The sequence below is a fragment of the Myodes glareolus genome, chromosome 11 (genome assembly GCF_982192425.1).
Source record: "Myodes glareolus chromosome 11, mMyoGla1.1, whole genome shotgun sequence".
Taxonomy (NCBI): Eukaryota; Metazoa; Chordata; class Mammalia; order Rodentia; family Cricetidae; genus Myodes; species Myodes glareolus.
In genome coordinates this window covers 15,961,508-15,987,321 of record NC_142036.1, presented here as the reverse complement: position 1 = coordinate 15,987,321, position 25,814 = coordinate 15,961,508, and the positions used below count along the sequence as shown (strand labels likewise).

General features: G+C 43.9%; 1 protein-coding gene across 4 annotated transcripts in view; it reads left to right on the top strand.

Moving 5' to 3' along the window:
- Positions 1 to 25,814, top strand: part of Traf3 (TNF receptor associated factor 3) — a 105,969-nt gene that overhangs the window by 66,491 nt on the left and 13,664 nt on the right. For 3 of the 4 annotated variants that reach the window (XM_085697968.2, XM_085697967.2, XM_048431342.3), the window contains 7 exons: positions 8,579 to 8,837; positions 10,042 to 10,093; positions 13,764 to 13,868; positions 15,299 to 15,466; positions 19,586 to 19,666; positions 22,051 to 22,125; positions 23,518 to 23,610. In XM_085697968.2, coding sequence (XP_085554094.1) covers positions 8,596 to 8,837; positions 10,042 to 10,093; positions 13,764 to 13,868; positions 15,299 to 15,466; positions 19,586 to 19,666; positions 22,051 to 22,125; positions 23,518 to 23,610 — 816 coding nt within the window. In that variant the 5' untranslated portion in view covers positions 8,579 to 8,595. The remainder of the gene's footprint in view (positions 1 to 8,578; positions 8,838 to 10,041; positions 10,094 to 13,763; positions 13,869 to 15,298; positions 15,467 to 19,585; positions 19,667 to 22,050; positions 22,126 to 23,517; positions 23,611 to 25,814) is intronic. The other variant, XM_085697966.2, reaches the window with a different exon arrangement.

The window sequence follows — 25,814 nt, the reverse complement described above, 5'->3', positions numbered from 1 at the left end:
ATAGATGAATGGATATGAAATATGGTTGATATTGAATCTCATACTTATGGTGATACTTGGATAGGAGAAAAGATTTATAAAAAATCTAAGAAAAATCAAAATGTCAGATGTTTTAATTGGGATAAACAATGTCATCTAAAAAGGGATTGTAGGCAAGGTGTTTCTAGAAATTTTTTGTTTGTTTGTTTGTTTTGTTTTAAGAGATAATCCAAACAGAAGGCCTTAACTTTCTAGAGTATGCAGAAAGTGTGGCAAAGGCTGACACTGGACAAATGAATACAGTTCAACAAGGGACAAGCAAGGTAACTCATTGCCATCAGTAATTACTTGTAGGGGCAGCTCTTATAGGCCCCATGTTAAATTTGGTTCAGTCATTCCCTGTCAGCATGGGGGAAACTCCTCCACAGACCTAATGCCTGTTGTTAAAATCCATACTGCTCTGGATGCCAGAACAGCTTCAGTAGGTAAAATTTTCAGGACAGACCATAAAACAAGTATTTTGCCAAATTTCTATAAATGACCAAAGACCAAAGCAAAAAATACGGATAAATAATACTGTAATTGAAGGTTTAGTTGCCCTGTCCCTATCCATATACTCATGCACACACACGGTGGGATATGATGTTGAGGGTGTACTTGCCATGGCACATGTGTTAAGGTCAGAGGACAGCTAGAGAGAGTCAGTTCTCCTTCTACCATCTAGGTCTCAGGGATCAAACTTAGGTTGTCAGATTTCTTTTTTCTTTTTTCTTTTTGGCAAATGTTGTCCACTGAGCATCCCTACTCCATAGTTTTGAAAACAGGGTCTCGTATAACTTTGGCTAGCCTCAAACCTGCTAGGTAGCCACTGAACTCCATTTCTAACTACCCTCCCTGTTTTGAGGTCACAGAAGGCTTTTGTTTTAGTTGTGGTCAAGAGCAGAGGAAGCAGTTTCTCCTACCCACTGGTAGCCTGACAGAAATGCAGAGATCTGTAACTCCAGGTGTTAATGAAGCTGCAGATGGACAGTCTTGTGCTGTTTGTGGAAGTGTGTACATCTTCCAGGAGAACTCTTTGGAAATATGAAGCTAACCATTTCTGCAACCTGTCCACCAGCTTTCTCTTCACTTCTAACAGTTCAGGGCCAAGAGTATCACAGTTTCCAGAAGAGCAAAACCAGGCTTTAGAGATAGCGTGTGCTTTTTATCACATGGCCTTTGTTTTGTTTGTTTATTTGTTTGTTTGAGAGGATTTCTCTGTAGCTTTGGAACCTGTCCTGGAACTAGCTCTTTGACAAGGCTGGCCTTGAACTCACAGAGATCCACCTGCCTCTTTAATACTGGGATTAAAGGCAAAAGCCACCATGCCCAGCTCAGGGTTTCTTTGGGTATCTCTGGCTGTCCTGGAACTCACTTTGTAGACCATGCTGACCTCAAACTCACAGAAACCTGCCTGCCTTTACTTTCCAAGTGCTGGGATTTAAGGTATGAGCTTTGTTTTTACATTGTAAAACCTGAAAATTATTCTGAGTTTAAACCCTTAGAAAACTAGGCTGCTGCCTATATTGCCTGAAGACTGTATTTGCCAATCCTGGAACCCTAGTCTAGGATGTGTGCCCTAGAGGAATTTGTCAAGTGCCTCAAAAGAAATGAGTCAGGATATTTGGAGTTGACTGTGCAGAATGTAGGAACTGGAGCACCATTGATAAGTAACCATTACTGTAGCAGCAAGACCAAGTGGATCCCACAGTAAAAATGGAAAAATTTTATAATGCTGGTGATAGAATATTGATAAGAAGAGAAATTTGAACTAGATATGGTAGCTCACACCTATAACCCCAGCATTTCAGAAGTAGAGGCAGGAATATTAAGGACTCAAGGTCATCCTCAGCAGCATATTAAGCTTGAGGCCAGCCTGAACTCTGTGAGTCTGTGTTTGGAGAGATGGCTGCTCTTGCAGAGATCCTGGTTTGATTCCCAGCATCCGTGTGGTAGTTCACAACTGTCTAGAATTGTAGTTCCAGGATCCAACACTTTTCCCTGGGCACCAGACATGCAGAGATATACATGTAGACAATATATCCATACACATAAAACAAACATTTTAAAGTATGAATGCTAGTAAGAGACTTAGGAACAGAAAGTTGAGGTGATATTTACATTTTTAAGAGAGGTGCGGGGATCCTGGCGGTGGTGGTACATGCCTTTAATCCCAGCACTTGGGAGGCAGAGGCAGCTGTCTTGAAGTGTTTCTTAATAGAATTTTAAAGGACAACTGGGTGTGGTGGCACATGCTTTTGATCCCAACATTTAGGCGACAGGCAGGAGGATCTCTGAATAAAAAAGATTATGTTTGGGGCTAGGGAGATGTGTCTTGAGTACAGTGCTTGTCACACAAACTAGTCCCATACCCCAGAGCCTGGGTGACCGCGAGGTGGGCCTGGCCACCTGCCTGGTAGTCCAGTGCTATAAAGGCCCGCAGACGAATCTGGCTAGTCACAGCAGTGCGCTCTGGGTTAAGTTGAAAAAACTTTCTGAAGCCGGGTGGTGGTGGCGCATGCCTTTAATCCCAGGGAGGCAGAGGCAGGTGGATCTCTGTGAGTTCGAGGCTAGCCTGTTCTACAGAGCGAGTTCCAGGACAGCCAGGATTACACAGAGAAACCCTGTCACGGGAAGGAAAACAACAACAACAACAACAACAACAAAAAAGAGGTGGGAGAATCCGAGGAAAGAGCAGTACACCGACTCTGACTGAAGTCGTCACTCGTCACTTCATGGCTCTGTGTATTTTGCACATGATCACAATATGTGTCTGGTATCACATAGTCCATTAATTCTAAGCAAAGAAAAGATCCTACCTAGAGAGGTTTTAGAACCTACCACTTATCCTCCCAAGCAGTGTCTTCAACAGGGTTGACCACTTGGGAGGGACGGCGAAGATCAACTGCTAACCAGTAACCTCCAACTCAGCTCTGCTGCTCTTAGACTAATACCGGAATCCTCATTGCTGAGCTGAATTGAGTCTTATTCTTTCTCAGAATTTGTCTGCTCTAGATCTCTTACGTTTCCACATGAATTTTAAGACTATCCTATTATGTGCTAAAAGGCACAGAGGATGAGTCAGGGCTTTGCCCCAAGCTCCTTCCCTCTTATGAAAGAGCTCCTCTAGTCTATGGTTCAGTTAACTTTAGTGCACGTTTGAACATTGCCATTGTGAACAGAACACCTTGAAAGAAGCTTTCTGAAGCAGACTCAACAAAATATTATGAATTGGAAACTGGGAAAGGTGCTGGAATAAATGTTCTGAGCAGGATTATTAGGGTGTTATTCAGCCTCTGAGAGTATAGCGTGTCGCTGATACTGAGTGTTCTATGAGAAACCAGACTCCCGTAATTGGGCTAGAGAGCATGGTCTTTTTAAATTACTCTATCTTTCTTTCTCTTTCTTCTTTCCTTTTATCCTTCTTCTTTTCTTTTCTTTTTCTTTTTCTTTTTCCTTCTGAGACAGGGTTTCTAGGGAACCTGTCCTGGAACTCACTCAGACCAGGCTAGCCTTGAACTCACAGACTTAGTTCCTGTGTTGCTAGGATTAAAGGCATGCACCACCACCGCCCAGCTAGTCTTTTTAAGTCTTTTGGCTTAAATTTATTGTCTGTAGAAGCACAGTTACTATAACCAGTTTGTGTATGTGTTTTAAGAAATGCAGCTAGACATTTTGTTAGCTTTGCAATTAAAAAAAAAAAAAAGACATGTGCCATGCATGACACATACCTTTAATTCCAGTGCTGCATACACACAGCGGTACATGGAAGCCAGTAAGATGGCTCGGTGGAGTGGGTAAGGGCTCTTGCTGCTAGACTTGCTGACTGAAGTTTGATTCCTGAGATTTACATAATGGACGGAGAGAACCGACTCTTGTAAATTATCTTCTCACGTGCGTGCATATATATGCCATAGCATACACTCACTGCCCCTTCAGCTCCCCTTATAAATCAGTGTAATTTAACAAACTATGTGCCAGGTGGTAGCCACGCATGCCTTTAATCCCAGCACTCAGGAAGCAGAGGCGGGTGAATCTCTGTGAGTTCAAGGCTGGCCTGGTCTACAAAGTGAGTTCCAGAATATCCAAGGTTGTTATACAGAGAAAGCCTGTCTCAAGAAAGAAAGGAAGGAAAAGAAAATGAAAACTGTGGCATGCCATCTTTGTATTGTCAGTGTCTTTGTGGAGAAACTTGTTCATGCTATTTACAAGTAAAAAAGTAAATTTTGACTATCAGTATTAAGTGGTGTAGTGAAATTCAGAAGATAGCAGCATGAGTGAAACTCAACAAAATGTATCGAATACTAAATAATAATAATTCAGGCTTTCACGTGCTGACAAGAGAATTCTTCAAGATGAATTGTTGGAAACAATGAAAACGATGACATAATTCAGATGTTTGACATGGCTTGTGGAGGGAGGGTGGCTGTTTGCCTCCTTGTGCGCTGCCTGGGTCGAATTCCTCACCTAAGCATGAGAGGAAATTACCTGCTGAGTAGCTCTGCCTTTGGGGGGGGGGGGGGGTCAGGGTTCTTCGTGTCTTATTTGTTTGTTTTCTGAGATTGCGGACTGTTGTGATAAAAATGAGAATCTTGTGCCCCTCATGGCAAGCACGATCCTCAGCCTGCAGCACTGACTAGCTTCAGCATTAAGGTAAACGTAACCTGCTGTATCTATTAGGTATCACAAGCTGATCAATTTTAAATTGCATTATTTTGAGTAAATTATTTTGTATTAGTTTACATCAAGATTTTATGTTAAGATGCAAAATTTACTCCATTTAAAGTACAAGCCCAGTGACTTTAGTCTACAGTTAGCCAGCTGCACTCTCTAATTTCAGAATATTTTTACCTTCCCACCAAGAAGCCCCACTCCTCTGGCAGTGCCTCTGCCACATTCTTCTTCCCCCACTCCTACAGCACTGGTCCCCACTTGTCTGGGCTCCTGTCCTGGGCACTCTACTCAGGTGGTTTTTTCAGGCTCTCATGGCTAGTAAGTATGCAGCACACAGACCTGCTGTGCCCATCCTGTGGTTTCTCTTTCCTGAAGTTGCTTCCTTCACACCCACTGAGCCTTAGAATGACTGTGTGAGGGATGTGGATAGGTTGCCTACTGTGGCCCTGGAGGTGTTGAGGAGGTGAGTCCCCACAGACCTGCCTCCAGCTATTCAGTGCCTTTTGCAACAGACTGCTGCAAGGCTCTGGTTGATAAACTAGGTATAGCATTTTTTTTAAAAAAATCTGTTTCCTTTCTTTGACATTCTACAAAAACAAAGACCTGCAGCTGTAGTCTTTTCTTATTTATATAGAGCATAACATTCTATAGCAAAAGAAAGATTACTCATCATTAGCTGGGTCTCTTGGTGTGGTTTAAATAAGGGTGGCCCCATAGACACAAATATTTGGATGATTAGGGAGTAGCACTAGGAGGTGTGGCCTTGTTAGAGTAGGTGTGACCTTGTTGGACAAAACGAGTCACTGGGGGCAGGCTTTGGGGTTTCAAGTGCCAAGCCAGACCCAGTGATTCACTCTCTTTCTGCTGCTGCCTTTGGATCCAGATGTAGAACTCTCAGCTACCTCTCTCCAGCACCATGTCCGCCTGTGTGCTGCCATGATGATAATGAACTAAACCTCTGAACTATAAGCCAGCCCCAATTACATGCTTTCTCTTACAGAATTGCTATGGTCATAGTGTCTCTTCACAGCAATAGAAACCCCAACTTAGAAATAGGAATTTAGTTACCCTCATTTCTCGTCATGAGACCCTACTGAACACAGCTTCCCAGGCACTGTAGAGCAGAGCACCATACTGAAATTTGGTTTTTACATTGCACAGAATTAAAATTCTATGTTCCTGAAGTAAGCTCGACACAAAAGTCGTTTGAGGTGAATGTCTCAGACTTCATCTTTCAAGTAGTGCATTAGGTACATACTGAGCACTCACTACCTGTCAAGGCACTGTTCTCAGTACCTGGGGTTATCAGTCAGTCCGCTGAAGATACCCAAGTCTGCTGTTCCCCAGTGGGAAGTGCCATGGGACAAGCACATAGGGTTACTTGGAGCTCCTTTAGAAGAAGGGGAGGTACACTGTGAGATTGGACTATGCAGGGATACTGAGCACCCCAGGGGCACAGAATGGTTGGTGGTGGACATCCAGTGAGCTCCCTGCAGATCTTCAGTCCAGGCCACGTTCACACATAGCTCAGAAAAGCAAGCTGCCATTCTTGTGAACAGGCTTCTCAGTGGCAGACTGCAAGCAGAGTCACTGACCCCTTGAAGTCATCTGAAAACTTACTTGTACACATCTTTGGTTTCATACAAGGCCACAACAACATTCTCTTATTAAAGCTTACCCAGGTGTGGCTGAACAATCAGTTCATTAATTTTTTTGCTGCTGGCAGCCATTTTTATACATCTCATGAAAAAATTGTTCTTGCTCCTCAGAAAGAACAGCAGAAAACTGTACATTAGCAGGACTTAGGGGAAGAGGAAGACTCAGCTCTGCCCCAGCCTTCTCCTGGGCACTTGTATCTGCTCTGTGCCTCTGGTATGTGGGGGTTCCCGGTCCTAACTCATAACTCTGAGTCTCACACTGACATGAGAAGTAAGGGGAGTCCTGGGAGTAGATGCTTCAAATATTGTGAGTTGACAGGATCTGTCCCATCTGAGTTTAGATAGAGGGTTTTGTTTTTATGGTTTTTGTTTTTGAAATGGTTCTCATGGATTCCAAAATGGCCTCAAACTCACTGTGGAGCAGAGGATAACCTTAATCTACTGATCCTCCAGCCTTTGCCTCTGAGTGCTAGAATTACAGGTGCTAGCATGCCACCAAAACACATTTGATACTAGGGATCCAATCCAGGCCAGTTCTCTACCAACTGAATTATATGCTTGCCCATTCAAACTCATACATTTTTTAAATAGCAAAAATAAATTGTGCAAGAACAGTTTGCATTTTTAAGGGAACTGGTAACCTTTGAAAGCATCTGTTTACTTAGCAGATACATGTCATGGTGTGGGAAAGGACTGGAAGTGGAAGACAGAAAAATAAATTTTGTGTTTCAGAAGCCACCACAGGCTTCTTTCTGCAGGTCTTTTCTGACCTGCTTCTTTGCTGAGGTGCACAGGGAACAGTACTCGTGGGCTATGCAAGCTGAGCTAAGTGTATCAGTGCCTGTATGCTAGAGCCACCCAGAGAGGTCTGAGTGAAGATGGGTGTGGCAAACTCCTAAAAAATGTCTCTGAGGAACTTTACAGTGTTACTAATAGATACGATTGTCTATCATTCAAAGTTTCTTGTTATAAAACTTCACACTGATTGTGGAATATCTACAAAGGAAAGAGAAGCCAGCCTTTTTACCACCATCTGGACTCATTTTATCTGTGCTGGACTACTGAAGGTGTTGTCACTGGTGTGTGATATTGGTGCTGGCTATAATTTCCATTAAAGACAGTGTTTCCTCAGGAATCTAGTCAATTGCTTTGTGTTCTTGATTAGTTTTGCTTACTTGACTTCAAGGCTCAAGTGACAGAGCTGCCTATCCTGAGATCTGTGTGGCTAAATTGGGGAGTGCTCTCATTGTCCATCATGGGACTTGCAAGTGGAAGGCAGAGAAACTGGTAACCAGATGTGGAAAGTGAACCTGTGCAGGGGCTGAGGAGACATATCCAGTCCCACGTCCCTCTGCCAGGCCTGACCTGAGCACCTTTATGCCTTCCTGAATCTCAGCCCCCCAAAGAGACCCTACTCTGTGCTCCTCATAGGCTCCATGTGACAGTACCGTGGCTCTGTGCTGTGGGGGCTTACTCAGATAAACTGAGGGCAGAAACAAGGGCCCTGCATCCCGCAGGCACATTCACACATGGCTTGTATGGTCTAGAAACACCTCGCTTAAAATAAGTACCACTGCTGGAACATGAGGTAGTGGACTAGCCACAGGCTCACTTTGGCTTTATCACAGTCTGGTGGGAGTTATGGTCAGTGACTTAACTAGAAAATAAAATTGGCCAAGAGTGGCTGTTACTAAGACTGGAGGAGTAGGTGGCTCAGGGGTTAAGAGTGGCTACTGCTCTCGCAAAGGACCCAAGTTTGATTACAACTATTTCTAACTCCAGCTCCATGGGATCTGATGCCTTTTGCTGCTAAGAGCACCTGCACTGACATGTATGTCTCCATGTGTAGATGATACACACACCATTAAAAACAAAATAAATCTTAGCAGTAACAATGGCTGCTACTTTGGGCAAATCATTGGAATGAAGCTTTGGCACAGAAAAATATTTTGTGCATTTTAAGGAATCTTGGAAATAGAGTTTACGAAGTCTTTTTCTCAACAAGTATTTGAATAGTAGTGTTAACAGTGCTATCTGGATAATGTAAAGAAGGAAGTCATGTGGTCTGTCTTGCTCCATGGTAGACTAAGGCTTGGAAGGAGTCTGCTGTATTCTTTAAATACTGAAAGTATGACCTCGGGCACTTTTGCTTTTCTCAGTCATGTTTGTTAGGCCTTCCCAAGGATGAAGGGGACGATGGACACTTACCATTACTTCTCTCCTGGCAGAATTTCTTTTTCCTAAGATGGAGTCAAGCAAAAAGATGGATGCTGCTGGAGCACTGCAGCCCAACCCACCTCTCAAACTGCAGCCTGATCGCAGTGCAGGGACAGTGCTTGTGCCAGATCAAGGCGGCTACAAGGAGAAGTTTGTGAAGGCAGTGGAAGACAAGTATAAGTGTGAGAAGTGCCGCCTGGTGCTGTGCAACCCAAAGCAGACTGAGTGTGGGCATCGGTTTTGTGAGAGCTGCATGGCTGCCCTGCTCAGGTGGGTGTTGCACATGTCTTCAGGCTGCCTGGCCAGGGCAGCTATACCTATCTTCACCTGTTTCTCTCAAAACCGTGAATGCTTTTAAGTCCAACTTCAGAGGCCTTTAGGGAAACGCAGGGAGATCTCATGTCTGAGTTTTCTGAGGCCTCTGTACCTTGCCCTACCTGCCTCACATCCCACCCCCAGGCCTCTTTCCTGAAGTCTCCTATATGGTGTCAGCAAAGCCTCGAGCCCCCATCTGTGTTGCTGTATTATGCTCAAGAAGTTCACGTTTATGGTAGTGATGCCAAATGGTAAGTCCTTAAAATAGAAGTAGAGGAAGGTAGGGTCACATGGAAGACAAACAGGTGTAAGTATGCATGCTTGCCTAGGAGGTACACATAGAGCTTGTACCAAGACCCTAGAAGCTCATGAGCGTTGTGGGTTGCTGTGGTAAAATCAGAAGGGCGGATTGGAGTTAAAGGACAGAACTTGAATTGGCCAGGGAAAAACTTCATCCTGTAGCTGTTGTGTATTTGCCAGGCATTGTGCTTGGCCCTTGGGTCCCTACAGGACATACTACTACACTATCGGTACTCTCAGGACACATTAGCTTTAAAGGCCCACCCTCTTCCCAACTGGCCACTCACCCCTGGGTGTCTGAAACCAAGACCAAGCCCAGTAGCTAGTTTCCTGTGTGCCCTTCGCCCTCATCGCATCCCTTCACTGGACCCATAGTCCACTGGGCTTTGCCTGCTGAGAGTGGAAGGACCATAGTTGAACTTGGGGTGTCCTAAGGGATAGAGGCAGTTCCCCTTTGCAGGTGCCACTGGCATTTTTATACACAGTGAACTTGTCTGTAGCCCAAGACCAGAATATCAGAAGGCCTTCAGTACCTGTGGGTTCTCTTTCCAGAGGATCCTCTCTGAGACTCAGTATGACACCAGTAGGACATGTCACTTCATGTTCTTTAAGTTTTTCCAGTGGGATTGAGCTATTGAACGTAATAGCTTCCTTTTGAAAAATTACCATTTTTTTTTAAGTTTGGTTCTTTTTCTACGGTGGATTCCTATTTAAGTTAGATTTTCCATGGCATCCTGGAACTCTGCCTGTTGCCGCAAGCTAGAGCAGGTCTGACTGCAAAGGAAGGCGTTCTGTGTGCCCACTGAGCCTGAGGGAAAGAGGGACTGCTGCTCTAACATGCTTATTTTGCTTCCTTCAGCTCTTCGAGTCCAAAATGTACAGCGTGCCAAGAAAGCATCATCAAAGACAAGGTACTCGTATCTATTTTATTTCCTTTCTTCAGACAGAGGCTTACTGTATAGTCCAGGGCCACAAACCTAATGATCTTCTTGCCCCAGCTTCTGAGTGCAGAGGTGTGCAACCATGCTGGGTTTCTTGGGTGTTAGATACATTTCACATAGCTTGCGTTTGGTGCTCTGGAATTCAGCTTAAAATTTTTAAATTTATTTATTTATTATTGAGGGGCAGTGCATGTATGCTATAATGTTTGTGTAGAGGTCAGAGAACAACTTTATGGGATTCTTTCCTTCTACCTTTAATTGAATCATAGGGATCAAATTCAGGTTGCCAGATTTGCACAGAAAATAATTGACCCTTTTTAAATGAGACACCTTATTACATAGTTTTTGTACAGTGCATTGAAATTCAGTTTTATTTCACTGTTTTTCTTTGTTCATTTGTTTGAGTCTCAAACTCATGGATATCTGTGTGCACTACCACTTCCCAGCTATTTCCCCCTTTTAAGTGGTGCACACCTTTGATCACAGTATTTAAGAGGCAGGTGGGTCTCTGGGAGTTCAAGGTCAGCCTCCTCTACTTAGCTAGTTCCAGGACAGCAAGAACTACAATAAAGAGAAAGTCTCAAAAAAAAAAAAAAGTTAGTATTTTTGTAGGGAGGTGAGGATGGGGGTCTGGCTCAAGCTAGCCTTGAATTCACTTAGTATCTGAGGTCCTGTCTCCATCTCCCAAATTCTGAGATTACAGATATGCGCTCCCACACCTAGTTTATGCAGTACTGAGGTATATCCCAGGGCTTCAAGTATTCTTTCCAAGCACAGCACCAACTGAGTTAGATCTCTAGTCCCTTGGGTTTTGTGTTTGGGTTTTTTAGTTGTTGTTGTTGTTGTTTGTTTGTTTTGTTTTGGAGACAGGGTTTTACTATGCAGCCTTGGCTGGCTTTGAGCTCATAGAGATCTATCTAGCCGCTTCTGCTTACATGTGGATTTTTTTTCCCCTCCCTCACTCCCTTCCTTCTTTCCTTTCTTCTTCCATCCATTCTTCTTTCTTTTCTTTCTTCTGTCTTGTTTTTGGGGATTGGTAGCCCATCCAGTATAACCCATCCTGGCCTGAAACTCATGACAGTCCTCCTGCCTCAGCCTCCTAGGACTGCAGGCATGTGCCATAATACTCAACAGTTAGTTTTGACAGTGGTGCAGCAGACTCCAAGGCCTGACATTTGTTATATGAGTGCCTGGGCAGACTAGGAATAGGGCATCATTCAGGCACATGTGTCCATCTTCTGTTACAATTCCTGCAAGGCACTCTGTCCCCTGAACCAGTCCCACCTGCGTACTTCATGGGATGGGAAGGTGTATAAGGAGTGCTGAGGTGCCTGTTACGGCGGTGCCTAGCTGTGGTTAGAACATTGCTGTCCTGGTAACTTTCTTCTCATGCAGTTTACACTCAACTTGGACGCTAGCTTTTACCTTCAAACATGCCAGTGGGGAGGTGGGGAGTATGGGCTTTGAATTTGTTCTCGGTCCCCTTCACAAGTGTCTTGAAGTGCGGAGACAGTGAATGAGATCAGCCTGCTGTCTGCCCATGTGGCTGTCACTGTACAGTTAGAGTGTGGATACCAGTGAGGCTCTCCCCTGTCTTCTTCCTGAACCCAATCCCTCTCCTTTTCTCTTGCACATGGCCACCCACATAATACTAAGCCTTTCTAAGCACATTTGTAGTTTGAACAAACTAACTCTTAAGGACTTAAATGTCAATAAAAATGTGTATGATTCCAATATTCTGATTAATGAGCCTAACAGTTTTTAATGTAGGCTATTAAATTCAACAGTAAGAGCCTTGCCCTGGGGTTTCCTGTCAAAAGCATTTGCAAGTGCCAGACTTGTTGGTCAGGGCAGCCCAGCTGAGGCAGCTGGCCACAGGGCCCCTGAGCTCTAGGGAGAAGGGTCTCTAATGTGACTTGTTCTGGATAGTTAGAAAGGGAGTTAGCCAACCCTCCCTGCTTTTCTTAGCTCATTAGCGCATCTCTGCTGCTGAAGACTCTAGCCACTTGTCAGTCACTTACCCAACTCTTCTCCTTTCCTCTCCTCTCCCCTCCCCTCCACTTCTCCCTTCCCTCCCTCCTTTCTTCCCTCCCTCCCTCCCTTCCTTCTTTCCTTCCTTTTTTTCTTTTGTGAGACAAGGTTTCTTTGTGTAGCCTGGCCTGTCCTAGAACTCACTCTGTAGAACCAGGCTGGCCTTGAACTCAGATCCACCTGCCTCTGCCTCCCAAGTGCTGGGGTTAAAGGTATGTGCTGCCACCGAGCCTGGCTTTTACCCAATTCCTTTTCCTAACATGGCAGCAGGCCTACCTTGTTCACATGTATCGACAATTGTGACTGAGAGAAAGAAGTTAAAGCCACAAGTTAAGGTGACTGTTTTTAGTATCTATTTCATTTAGAGTTGTGATCCTTATTTCTCTCCTCCCCTTCGCTCCCCTTCTCTTCTCTTTTTTTCCTGAAACAGGTTCTCTACATAGTCCTTGCAGTCCTGGAACTCAGGGTGTAGACCAGGCTGGCCTCAAGCACACAGATTCTCTTGCCTCTGTCTTCCAAGTGTTGTGATTAGAGGTGTGCACTACCAGTCCCAGCTTCCATCTTAGTTTTTGAAACAGGATTTGTCACTGACCCCTGGAGCGTCCTGATTGGGTAGAATAGCTGGCCCTTAAGCTCCAAATTCTGTCTCTGCCTCCCCAGCACTGGGTATATAGGTACACACCAACATGCTTGAATTTATGTAGGTGACAGCATCCCAACTCATGCTTGTACAAAAAGCACAGGGATGGCTGAGTCATCTCTTTTTAAAATTTTACCAGCTACTGATTCTGTCTCTGCCTAGAAGTCTGGAGAGGGCATATTAAGTGCCCTGTCTTCCTATCACAGATATTGACAGGTGGGAGTTGTCTCAGAAATGCCTGAGGACCAAGATGTTGTAGACTCTTGATTGTTTTCTAAAGAAAAATAAAATTAAAGGCAAGCAGGTGGTTCATTTTCAGGAAAATAGTTCATTACTAGCTCATCCTTGTGGCACATATTTAAAGCTAATTTTGGGCTAAGATGTGGCTCTGTGGTGGAGTGTTTCGTTAGCATGCGCAAGGGCCTGGGAGTCCTTCCTCTCTGGAGAAAAGAGAAAGCATGATTTGGAAAAAAAACTGAGTTATAAGCAGCATACACTAAGAAGGAACCAAAATTATTTCACAAGTTGTCCCAAAACATTATCTCCACAATTATTGGTCTGATTCTGACAAGCTTTTTGTATACCATGTTGAATTACCAGCATGTCGCTACATCCCTTTGACAGGTGGTACCCCTCCAGGACCATCCACTGCTTATTGGCTGGGAGCGTGAGCCTACCCTGTCGTGAGGCTGTGTCAGTACTCAAGGACCATAATGCTCCAAAATGCTTTTACCCAACATGCCTTCTGATTTACTTAATAAAAGGTAGTGGCTAAAGTTATATGAATTAAATGGTGTCTCTTAGTGGGGCCGGCTCCTTCATTGTACTTACAGAAATTAAGACGGTCCTTAATGCTTCCTGAGACCCACTTAAGAGTTGCTCTTAGCATTTTTAGAGTGGTTTTACCTTGTCCAATGGCAACATATGAAGATTAAGAAGTATTAATCCTCTAACTAACTTTCAATTCAGGTGTTTAAAGATAATTGCTGTAAGAGAGAGATCCTGGCCCTTCAGATCTACTGTCGGAATGAAGGCAGAGGTTGTGCAGAGCAGCTGACTCTGGGGCATCTGCTGGTGAGTACCCAAGTGACCCCAGAACCAGAGGCATCTCTTTCCAGCAGTGAGCCTGACCAGGGCAGCAGAACACGGTGTGCACCATAGTGCTCTGTTTACTACATTCTTTTCAAACAAAACCATGTAAGAGAATGTCCAGTCCCTAGGACATAAAGTGTCATTTCTCGTGACATCAGTGAATTGTCATCCTCTACCCTACTTAGAATAAAGAAATTGGAGTTGGGTTTTAATTTTTTTATTTATTTATTTATTTTTTTAATATTTATTTATTATGTATACAATAGTCTGTCTGTGTGTATACCCGCAGGCCAGAAGAGGGCACCAGACCCCATTATGAGATGGTTGTGAGCCACCATGTGGTTGCTGGGAATTGAACTCAGGACCTTTGGAAGAACAGGCAGTGCTCTTAACCTCTGAGCCATCTCTCCAGCCCTTAATTCTTTTTTAAAAAAAGAAAAAACTTACTGTCTTTTGACAGTTTGATACATGTATCCAAGGTCATCTTGATCATATTCAACCCCAGGACCATTGTCAATTCTTTTTTTTTAAATATTTTTTATGGTTTATTTAACTTTATTTTATGTGCATTGATGTAAAGATGACAGATCCCCTGCAACTGGATCTTCAGACAGTTGTGAGCTGCCATGTGGGTGCTGGGAATTGAACCCAGGTCCTCTGGAAGAGCAGTCAGTGCTCTTAACCTCTGAGCCATCTCTCCAGCCCCCAGGTTTTAATTTTTAAAGATACTTTATAACTTTACTTCTACCATGAAAGTTCATGTAACTTAAGGTTGCTTTTTTTAATTTGTGTATTTTATTCAGAGTGGATAATTGAATTAGAATAAAGGATTTAAAGGGTTAGTGTGTTTTGTGTGTGTGCGTGTGTGTGTTTGTGGTGGTGGTTTTGTGGGAGGAGAGGTTGACACAAATTTTACTCTATAGTCCAGGGTGTCGTGTGTGTAGTTTTTGACACTGATTTTGATATACATATATATACATACACACACATATATCAATTACGCAGACACACGCACATATATACATATACATACATACGTATAAATACACACACACACACAGTTCTAACTTTGAAGTCAGGATCCTCCTGTCCCCCTCTCTCAGCCAGTTCTGCTAGTATGACAGCTCAGGTCTACATCATCACATCTGGCTAAAATAGTTCTTAACAGAGACACCCCCACCCTCCAGTTCTGGTAATAGAGAGAACGAGTGCATGGTCCCTTACTCACATCTGTGTTGAGGAAATACAAGGTACACACAGTGAGCCTGTGTCTCTTGTGCTTGCCGTTCTACTGCATAGAACTGTCCCTGTTGCAGGGTCATAGCATCTGCAAGACATCACTATATGGCAGTTACAGTCTGCCGTTTCACAGTTAACTGCTTTCCAGTTAAGAACTTTGGTTTGTTCTACAGGTGCACCTGAAAAATGAATGCCAGTTTGAGGAGCTTCCCTGTCTTCGTGCCGACTGCAAAGAAAAAGTATTGAGAAAAGACTTGCGGGATCATGTGGAAAAGGCCTGTAAATACCGAGAGGCCACATGCAATCACTGCAAGAGTCAAGTCCCCATGATCACACTGCAGGTGCGATGTTGCCTGTTCATGTCCCTTCTGCTCAGCTCAGGTGCACTTCCTCTGCAGAGATGATGATTCTAACAAGGATAAAAAGAAAGGATTAAATAGCAATTTTCATCTAACTTTATTTCAGAGTAAAGCTGTATTTGTTTTGCCTATTTTGATTTATATAATTAACACTTTCCATTGCCTTGATTGACTCACTTGAGATGTCAAAAAAATGAAGAACGATGATTCAAAAAAGGTAGAATTTGTAACTTGTCCCAAAGAATAGCCTCAAATTGTGATGGGGTGCTTATCTTCTCACAGCTGTGTGGCACAACCATCACTTACAACAGGCTCGTTTATCCTGCAGTATCACAGGCAGCGGTGTCTTGGGAAAGACGAGGATTTAGATGTTTTCCTGCCCTTTTGTTTTGGCATGGTCTGTTCTGTGTATGCAATGGAATCATCATTTCTGTGTGAAAGATGAGACATTGAGGGTAGAAGACCAACTTCAAAAACGGTCATTCATCAAGCAGTCTTTGGTTGTGTACCTACTGTATACCATGCCATTCCAGAACATGGACTGCTTGCAGGTTGCTGAGAGGGGACTTAGGAATTATCAGGAGAACTGGGGACCCTGGCCAGGTATTGCTTTGAGGCCAACAGGTAGGGACTACTCTTGGTGGTGATGCCAGGGTCATCAGAAGGGGGACTGTTGGGGTACAGCCATGGTACAAGGGCCATTGCTGAGTTTCTAGTGTCTATCATGTAACATGTCATGGCCACCATGTTAGGAGAATCTCCTATCCTATGACATGAGATGTGTTCTGCTCTGCTGTCTCGGTATTCACTCCAATCTCTAGTCAGACCTGAGTCTGGGCCTCATTTTATCTGAACATCTTTTTCTTGTAGAATACCATAGACATTTCCAGTTACTAAAAGCTTTTAAGGACTATATCTTCTCCTTTGGAAAATAGCATTAGAATGTGTCATAATTGAGCAGTTCATCTAGTAACAAACTTCCAATGAGTGAGATACTGACCTAATAAGTAGCTGTCCAGGCTGTACATATGTTAATACACTGCTGTCAAAGTTACACTTTGCTCCTTGCAGAGATCAGTTACTTGAGAGTAGAATCAAGTCGTTTTCCTTTGAGAAGGAAATGAAAACGTGGGTTAGATACCACATAAGCAGCCACCTCTGAACAGCAGGCGAGGCTGTAAGAGTCAGGAGAGCACATGGTTAACCATGTGTTGATGGCAAAGGGGCTGACTTGAAGTTTCTATCCTTAGTCTGCAGTCTGAGAAAGGAGATATACAGGTATACAGTTAAATTCCTGTGGTATGGAAAGTACTGTGACCATGATGTGTACAAAGCACCAGTAAGAGAGGGCCAGGGAAGAAGCAGCACTTGTTTCATTGGAATTTTTAATTGGCAGCCACAGATGGGAGAAGTTGGACCTGGAAGGCAGCTTGAGATCTGAATTTCGCAAAGAAATGACTGTTTATTGTAAATCTCTAGAGGCCTTCATTGTGGAAACTGGCTGCAGGCTCCTTTAACAGTGTTACTAGTGTGTTCTGCTGTTGCTTTCATTTTGTTTTGTGTTACTCAGGATAGAACTCAGGGCCTCAGAGACTGCTTTTTTTTTTTTTTCCAATCTTTTTTAAGACACGGTCTGGCGTTCCCTGAAAGCACCACTCATTTAGGCTGGCCTTAAATTTGGCATTCTCCTGCCTTGGCCTTCTCAGTAATCACCAGCATGTGGCACCCCATTGGCCCTTCACTTTCATTTTTGTTTTGAAATAGGTTCTTTTGTAAAAGCCCAGGCTGATCTTAAACTTTCTGGATACCTGAGGATCACCTTGAACTCCTGCTCTGTCTCGGTTGAGGTGGCTGTTCCCAAGTCCTTGCCTCTCTAAGGATGCAGTCATGAGAGTGAGGGCTTGTCCTTATTAATGACAGCTGCAGATCCAATAAGGTCCCATTCAGAGCCTCTGAATGAACATGGGCAGTATTGTGGGAGGGCACTGTTCAGTCAGTATTATGGGTTGAAGTCCTGAACAGACAATTCAATAAAAAGAAATATCCATGATTAGTAAGAGGAAACACACCAATTCACAATGCCTGAGCTATAGGACTCCCCACATTGTATCCCTTCCATTAGACTGTCATAGATTAAAAAGCCTGATGGAATTGGTAAAGTGCAGGAATATGCTTTCTTATGATAATGACATTTCAGATTGGGGTCAGGTTATTGGAGAGCAGTTTGACAACAGTTCATCAAAATCTAATTTAAACATGTGCATCCTTTGATGCTTTTAAAACCTTCCTGCCAGGCAGTGGTGGCGCACACCTTTAATCCCAGCACTCAGGAGGCAGAGGCAGGTGGACCTCTGTGAATTCGAGGCCAACCTTGTCTATACAGAGCGAGCGAGTTCTAGGACAACTAGGGCTACACATAGAAATCCTGTCTCCTTATCCTGTCTCTTTCATGGGTGTGTAAAAGTACATACAAAGGTACTGACTGTTCTGCCTCATTGACCTCCCAGTCATCCTGCCAGCTCCTCTTCCCCTCATCTCAGCCCTACTTTCCCTTACCTTCTCCAGTGCTATCTTGGTTTTCCCTCTCCACTATGCTTATGTTGATGAGACACAGGCCAAAGAATGAAGATGGGAGTGTGTAAGTTCAGAGAGCATAGAGAGCACCTATGGTTCCTTTACCATGTCTCAGAGTCCCCGCTCTGCTCTGTAGACTCGTGACCTCGGCTCTTGGGAGAGTACTGTGGCCCCACTTGATTCACAAGGCTAGCTACTGGGTTTCCTCTGAAATGTGCAGAATGCTTTGATTTTGGGGTTCTTAAAAACTCCAGATCCATGCAAACCCCACATGATGGGTCCTTGAGCAAGCTGTTCCTTGAGGGAGAGCTATGACCAGATTCTCCCTGTCCAGCTCTTCTAGTCAGTATGGAGCGATAGTAGACTTGTTACCACATACCATATCCAGAGGGGCTCTGAGATCCAGCGCAGGAGCAGGGCAGCTTAAACTTGTAGGGTTCACACCTAGAAGGCCCAGGCCTTTACATTCCCACGAGATTGAGCCTGGTGCCTTCCTCAGGTCAGTGTCCTCTGTTAAACAGTTACTTCCAGCCAGGTGATGGTGGCGCACACCTTTAATCCCAGCGCTTGGGAGGCAGAGACAGGCTGATCTCTGTGAGTTCAGTGCCATATGGGTCTACACAGCTAGTTCCAGGACAGCCAGGGCTGTTACATAGAAAAACCCTATCTCAAAAAAACAAACAAAAACGATAGATAGATAGATAGATAGATAGATAGATAGATAGATAGATAGATAGATAGATCGATCGATAAATGGCATGTGCTTCCCATGGGGTACTGTTTTGGCCCTGTACCTGCCTAGCTAGACTGAGAAGTGCTGGAACAAGAGCCATGGTCCATTAACCTACCTAAAGACAAATGTCACTGAAGGCCAAAGGAACTAGAAAACCTACTGAGACCTGGAAGTGTACCAGGACCTTGGAAGAACTGTTGAGCAACTTACTCAGCAGTAGTCGCTGTACTGGCACTTCTATCTCTGCCTTTGCCTTCATTGTTGGTCTCATGGTACGTTATTGGGCCCTTGGGTTTGATATCAGCAGAGTTCTTGCTCTTGCATTTTTATGTACAGGTGCCCCTCACATTGAGGTTAACAGTCCTGATCATACCATTTCAATAGGGCGTAGACCAAAATTTATCCATACTTGTGTACTAAAGATAATGTAGGCAAAATTTCAAGACAGCATCCTGGAGGCTATTAGAGATGTGTCTTGTCCAGACTCCAGACTGAAAGGCCAGAGGAAAGTCTGAGCATGGGCATTTGACCAGCCCCACATTGTCATAGGACCCTCGACCTGAGATCTGTTGGGGAAGGAGCTGGCATTAGGATGTCACCATCATTGTATTCCACAACTTCTCTCTGAGTCGCATCTGACTTGATGTCACAAGGTCCTAGACACTCATGCTATGATGAGTGTGACGTGGTAATGGTGGGCACAACTTCCTTTGAGTCTCTGTTGGAGAGCTTGTGGACACTGAGAAAGATGAACTTTGCTGGTCCACACTTGAAGCATTCCTTTTTCTTTGTAGAAACACGAAGACACTGACTGTCCCTGTGTGGTGGTGTCCTGCCCTCATAAGTGCAGCGTCCAGACTCTTCTGAGAAGTGAGGTACGGCACAGCCAGGGCTCAGGCAAAGCCCTGTGACATTGGGTCCCATGTACTCTTCCTGAGTCAAGGGCATCTATATAGTCCTCATTCATGGTCAGCTGTGGTAATGTGTGGAACAAGAAAGACAGGAATTTTTTGGGAGTCAGAAGCAAATAACAAAAAGCTACAAAAAGGTAAATTCAGGATTAAAAAGACTAAGAATTGAAAAAATGTGAAGAATCTACAAATGTAAGTAAAGATGGTTCTTCAGGTTTTTTAAAGCACTGTTTTTAAATCTATAAAATACTGAATTTCTGTAAGATTGCCTCAAAAAAGTAAATTTAGACCTTCTAAAACCATTTGGCCACTTCATGGGTAGGGCAGTGCTAGAGGGGTGTCGATACTGAGTGGAGGGGCATCCACATTTGAGACCATCCTTAGGGGACGTGTGAGGAATCCCAGCAATTGTACAATGCACTCTGCCCAGGTACTTCTGTAAGATGGGTAGATTTTATCATTACTTTTATTTGATCTGTCCTATGGATAGATCCACGTGGAAAATTCTAGGAATCCTAACACTTTTATATGTGACCTGACCTGGAGCCCCCATGGTTGCTTAGTATCTGAGGCTCTGACCTTTGGAGCGTCTTGAGGCTTCTCCAGCAGCCTGGCAATTGGAGAAAGGCAGCCTAGAAACACTAGTTCATGTGGGCCTAGTGCTAGGGGTACCAGGAGATCTGGGAAGACCCTGAGAGCCATGCTCACCTAGGTATATCCTCCCAGGACAATGGTGGGTAAGGTTGGTGTCAGGCCTCTGGGAGGACCTCGGGGAAGCACAAGTAAATTCTCCATGCTGTACCACTGGAAGATCCTTTTGTTAACATCTGGAGAATCTAACTGCTAAAATGATCCCCAGAATTTATAACCCTCACTTCAGTTCTGTCTGCTCAGAGCTCCAAATTAAGATGAAAAGTAGCTTCCAAGTTACTTTGATTTCAAAATAAAATTTTAAGCCACATTTCTCTTGGTTTCAGTGAAAGGAGCTGTGGGCTGTGCATTAGTCTCGCTTCTGTTCCACAGCTCCTGTAAATTCTTGAGGGCTCTGAGTGTACTTATAATAATACCAGGTTAGGAAAGAGTAGAACAGTGAGTTTATAGTAGAAATAGCTTGTCAGAACAGTGTGCCCTGGTTGTAGCATTAGAAGTGTTAGCTGGTCATGATTGTAATTGTAACAGTGGCCCTAAAAGAATGTCACACCTCAACGTTTTAAACTGGCCCACGTTGACCTGCCTGTGAGGCCTTCTGGGTATTTCCTCCGAGTCCTGCCCAGAGTGTCCTGGCTGAGTTCAGGGAAACTGCAAGCACGCTAGGCTGCTGCTCTTTATGACTGCCTAACTAACAGGCCCTTTTCTGTATGGTTGGTTGTGGTGGGGGCCTCAAGGCCCTTTTCCAGGTTGCCTTTCTTCAGAGTTGTTGTGAAAGGATCGATGAACAGAGGAAGAACGGATCCCTGTTTGTCCTTCATACCTAAATACTGAACATAGAAAATAATCACCTTGGTCCTTATAGACTGAGGAAACTACACAAACCTGCACCTACCATATCTGCACAGGCGATGCAGAATAGGGCTATGAGAAGAAGGCAGCAGGCATACAGGAATTGTGTCAGCCCAGACACACGTTTGTCCTTAGTATACATCTTTTCGGTTCCCTTGTCTCTTGCTTGGGGCATCCTGGAGCTAAACTAGAGGCTGTCTTCTCTCAGGATAGATTTTTCCAGGCACTCCTAATCTTCCATCTGTGAGAGGAGACAGCATAAGATCCTTGTTGTTAGAATGGCTGTAGGGATCTTTGAAAAGAAAAGCTTATGAGCCTCTGAACATGCCAGGGGGAAAAAGGCCTTTCAGATGAAGGAGTGAACTCACCTTCATCCATCTCAAGTATTACTAGTAATGGTTCGGTGTGTGAGCTTGCTTTGAAAATGGGTTTATTTTTGTGTACTGTATAGTAGGTGTGTGACTCAGTTGCATCCCAAATGCTTTCTGACTTTTTGTGTTTCATACAGTTTTTGTTAATAGTCTTTAAATGTGCATTTCAGTTTTTTTTTCTTTTTTAATTCTGGCACTTCAGACGGCATGTCACAGTTTGAATAATTCATTCTAAAGAAATTGGAAGTTTAAGAACTGTTACAGTGAATGTATTTATGTATATTGGTGTGTATACGTGTATACTTGTGACGAAACTGTATTTTACTGCCTGAAGTCCAGCAAGCAGATGATGCGTACACACCTGCACTGATAAAGACCTTCTTAACAGTACAGCCTGGATGCTCTCTGTGCCCTGATATGTTTGAACATTTTCATGCAAACGTTTGTGTCACAACTCACGTCTCTTTCCCGTTGCAGTTGAGTGCACACTTGTCAGAGTGTGTCAATGCCCCCAGCACCTGTAGTTTTAAGCGCTATGGCTGCGTTTTTCAGGTCAGTATCCAACATTTGTCCTTCCCAGTTACTGACGTTCTGCCATTGAAGAAAGTTCTCATAATAATATTTTAACATTTGAGTTCTTACTCTTTAATCTTTGTCATGAAACCAAATCGCCCTGCCGCATGGGTGAAACAAGCCATACATGCAGCAGGGGTGGGTGTTCACTTGCCAGGCCAGGGATTTTGAGACTCAGATGGAGCAGCATGGGAAGTCAGTATGCCCGAAGAACTGCTGCCTCCCAGACAGCTCCCGGTAGGGAGAACACAGTGACATTTGGTGGAGTTTCTGTGGCGATGTAACTGTTTATTACCTGAGTATAAGTGAGTATTAAACTGGATGTAGCTTTGGCACTGCTCATCAGCCCTTAGCTGTAAGAATCACACGTGGGTGTCTGTAGTGCTTTGTTCCCAAGTGTGCTGACTCTTCCCCTGCCAGCCTGTAAGAAAGCCCACTTCCTGGGGAACAGTGTTTGTGTCAGAAACCTGCATATGGCTTTCTGTTCATTTTTTTAAAAACATACCTGAGATTACAAGTTAAGACTGAGTTTATCAAAAGGCAAAATACACTACAAAGAAAGTGTCTCTATTTAGCTATATGTATTAATAGTGCATTGTTATGGAGCTGGTATGGAGGCAGTGAGCAGCATCTGCGAAGATGAAAAACAGAATAAGAATGAAGACTCCCTCGCTTTAGTCTAGGAGGCGCCTGCAGCTCCCTGTTCTGTCGTGCGTAGTGCCATCCATCCTCTGTGTGTGTGCGTATGTATGCTGATGCAGAGCTGGGCTCAGATCAGCATATATAGAGAGATATTCTATGTACAGAGTATATGTTTTGGAGATCATAAAAACACTTTTTCTGATTTCTTAATTTTCTGGTATCAAAACAAATTATATTCTCAAATTGGTTGTTTCCTTGAATATGCAAAGTACTATTTAAAGTGCTTGCTCTTGGCTGGATGGTCTGCATCTTATGTACTCTGTAGATTGTTTATGTTTTGTATGTAAATTTCTCAGCACACTCAGCCTGGTGAGGCTGTGCCTTTTTAAATACAATACTGTACCCTAGTTCACTGGACTGCTGTAGCAGCTATACATTCCAGAACATTCTCTGTGTATCTTCATGAAAATGATTTATAAAGAAACAGGATGAATTTCAAATTTAATTCCTTGGTTTTGCAAGTATGCAACATTGATGAGAAGCCACTAGGGAGAACTTGAGGGAGGAGCACGAACTTGAGGTCAGCTCTGCAACATCACAGTACAGATGTACTGCAGCCTAGGAGGCCCCGAGTGAGAGCCCCCTTCCCTGCTTCTAGAGTTGTATGTTAGGTTTTCTGACCTGTAAGTGGTCAGATTGGTTTAGTGTCACCCACGTTTGCTCTTGCAGGGTACAAACCAGCAAATCAAGGCCCATGAGGCCAGCTCCGCAGTACAGCATGTGAATCTGCTGAAGGAGTGGAGCAACTCCCTGGAGAAGAAGGTAGGCATGGAGCTTTTGGCTTTTGTCAGGCTTTATAATTCCTCAGACTATTTAAACAGGAGATCTACTTTCTAATTATCATTGGCTTTTCTTTTTTTAATGAAAGGACTAGCATGAAGTGATTGTCAGTAGAGTCAGGTTGTTTTTTGGTGGGTTTTTGTTTTGGTCTTTTTTTTTCCCTGAGACAGGGTTTCTCTGTAGCTTTGGAGCCTGTCCTGGAACTAGCTCTTGTAGACCAGGCTGGCCTTGAACTCACAGAGATCCACTTGCCTCTGCCTCCGAGTGCTGGGATTAAAGGCATGTGCCACCACCACCCAGGGAATCTTCAGCTTCTCTGTGTAAGTGTTTGCTCCTGTTTAACTGCCAAACAATGTGCAGTGCCTGTTTTCCTTCATTCTCTGTTTAATCACTTTGTGGGTCATCTTAGCACCGATCTAGGACAAAGATTATCCTAACATCCATAATCTGGTCCTCAGCTCCAGGCCTTCTGAAAAGTATCCACCCTGTGCAGGTAAATTGCTTCTGACGGCTTTGGCACTGATCAGCATGGAGATTGCTAGTCTGGACTGCTTAACCCCAAATACGGGTTGGCTCCTTACAGAGCAGGTTTGCCAATCCCCACGTGTCTGGTTACTTGTGTTGATGATCTTCAGCTGGGTCTTTTGTAAGACTCAGAGAGGAAAACATGTTGCCTTCTCCCCGTGTTTGCAGTTGGTTCTCTTGGCTGCACTGACTGCATGTCTCTGCACAGCATCACTACCAACAGCCTCATTTTCCAGGAGGGACTGTGGGCCTCGAGCAAGGTCCTCTCAGTGAGAGTGCACCTTTCTCGTGCCATTTGTTCTGTGGTGTCACCTCCATAGCTTTGTACCTCCATGAAGAATAGGGGAAACACTCCAAGGACTGTTGGGAGAAATGGTTATGGGCTCACACTCATCATGGCTCATTTACATTCAATACATCGGTTGGAACAGGAGGGCGTTGAGGTGATTTAAGTGGTTGGTGCAGCTGACATTGGAGTTTTAAGAAGAGTCTTGTGTTAAGTGTTTGGTACAAATAAATGTACTTCAGAGTCTAAAGGTTTTCAATCTTCCCAATACTGTGACCCTTTAATACAGTTCTTCATGTTGTGGTGACCCCCAACCATAAAATTATATTCCTTAATACTTCATAACTAATTTTGCTACTGTTATGATTATAATGTAAGTATTTTTGGAGATAGAGGTTTGTCAAAGGGGTCACAATGCACCGACTGAGAACTGCTGGTCTAAAGTGACAAAGTAGGAGGTTCTCAAGGGAGCTGGCATGTGCCATGTGTTGGTAAAATTGGAAAGGTGAAGTGAGGACCGGTGAGGACCAGGAAGAACCATGTTCACCAGCAGCAGGAGCTGTGCCAGTGCATAGTAAGTTTCTGGTAGCCCAGTCGGTGGCCATCTGGAAACACAGTCTTTGCCCTGAACCCATTGATAGCTACTTAGGAATCTTTTTTCCCTCTTCTTGAAGAAAGTGTTCATTTCTGGCATTAGTTACTATATAACCTTAGGATGTCCTGCATCTCACAAGTTCATTTAAAAGGCTCTTCCTTGTACTTAATGACTTAGTTATAATCCAGGTGTTGTGGCATAGACCTTTAATCCCAGTCCTTGGGAGGTGGAGGGAGGGAAGGTCAGAAGTTGAAGGTCATCTTTAACTATAAAATTCAAGGCCAGCCTAGGTTATTTGAGACCCTGTCTCAAAAGGAGAAAAAAAGAATTAGTTTTTTTTGTTTGTTTCACTCACTGTGCTGTCACAGCATGTAGGAGTTTAGTGGCTCTGAGGAATGTGGCTATCCAGGACGCCCAGGAAATGTGGGCCAAGGATGTCTTTAAGATACGGAGGTCTCAAGCCGGTGGCACACGCCTTTAATCCCAGCACTTTAATCCCGGGAGGCAGAGGCCATCCTGGTCTACAAGAGCTAGTTCCAGGACAGGCTCCAAAGCTACAGAGAAACCCTGTCTCAAAAAACAAACAAAAAAAGATATGGAGGTCTCTTTTTTTTTTAACTGACAGGAGAGTGGGTATGTTGTGCTTCTGGAACATGACTGCCTCCTAACCTTAGTGGTGGCCATTTAAGAGGTACATGAAGGCAGCAAAGTGCAGGTACTCCAGGGCTTTGCTCTACGATGTAAGTGTGAATTCACTAAGTAAGTTCAAGTGAGGGAAAC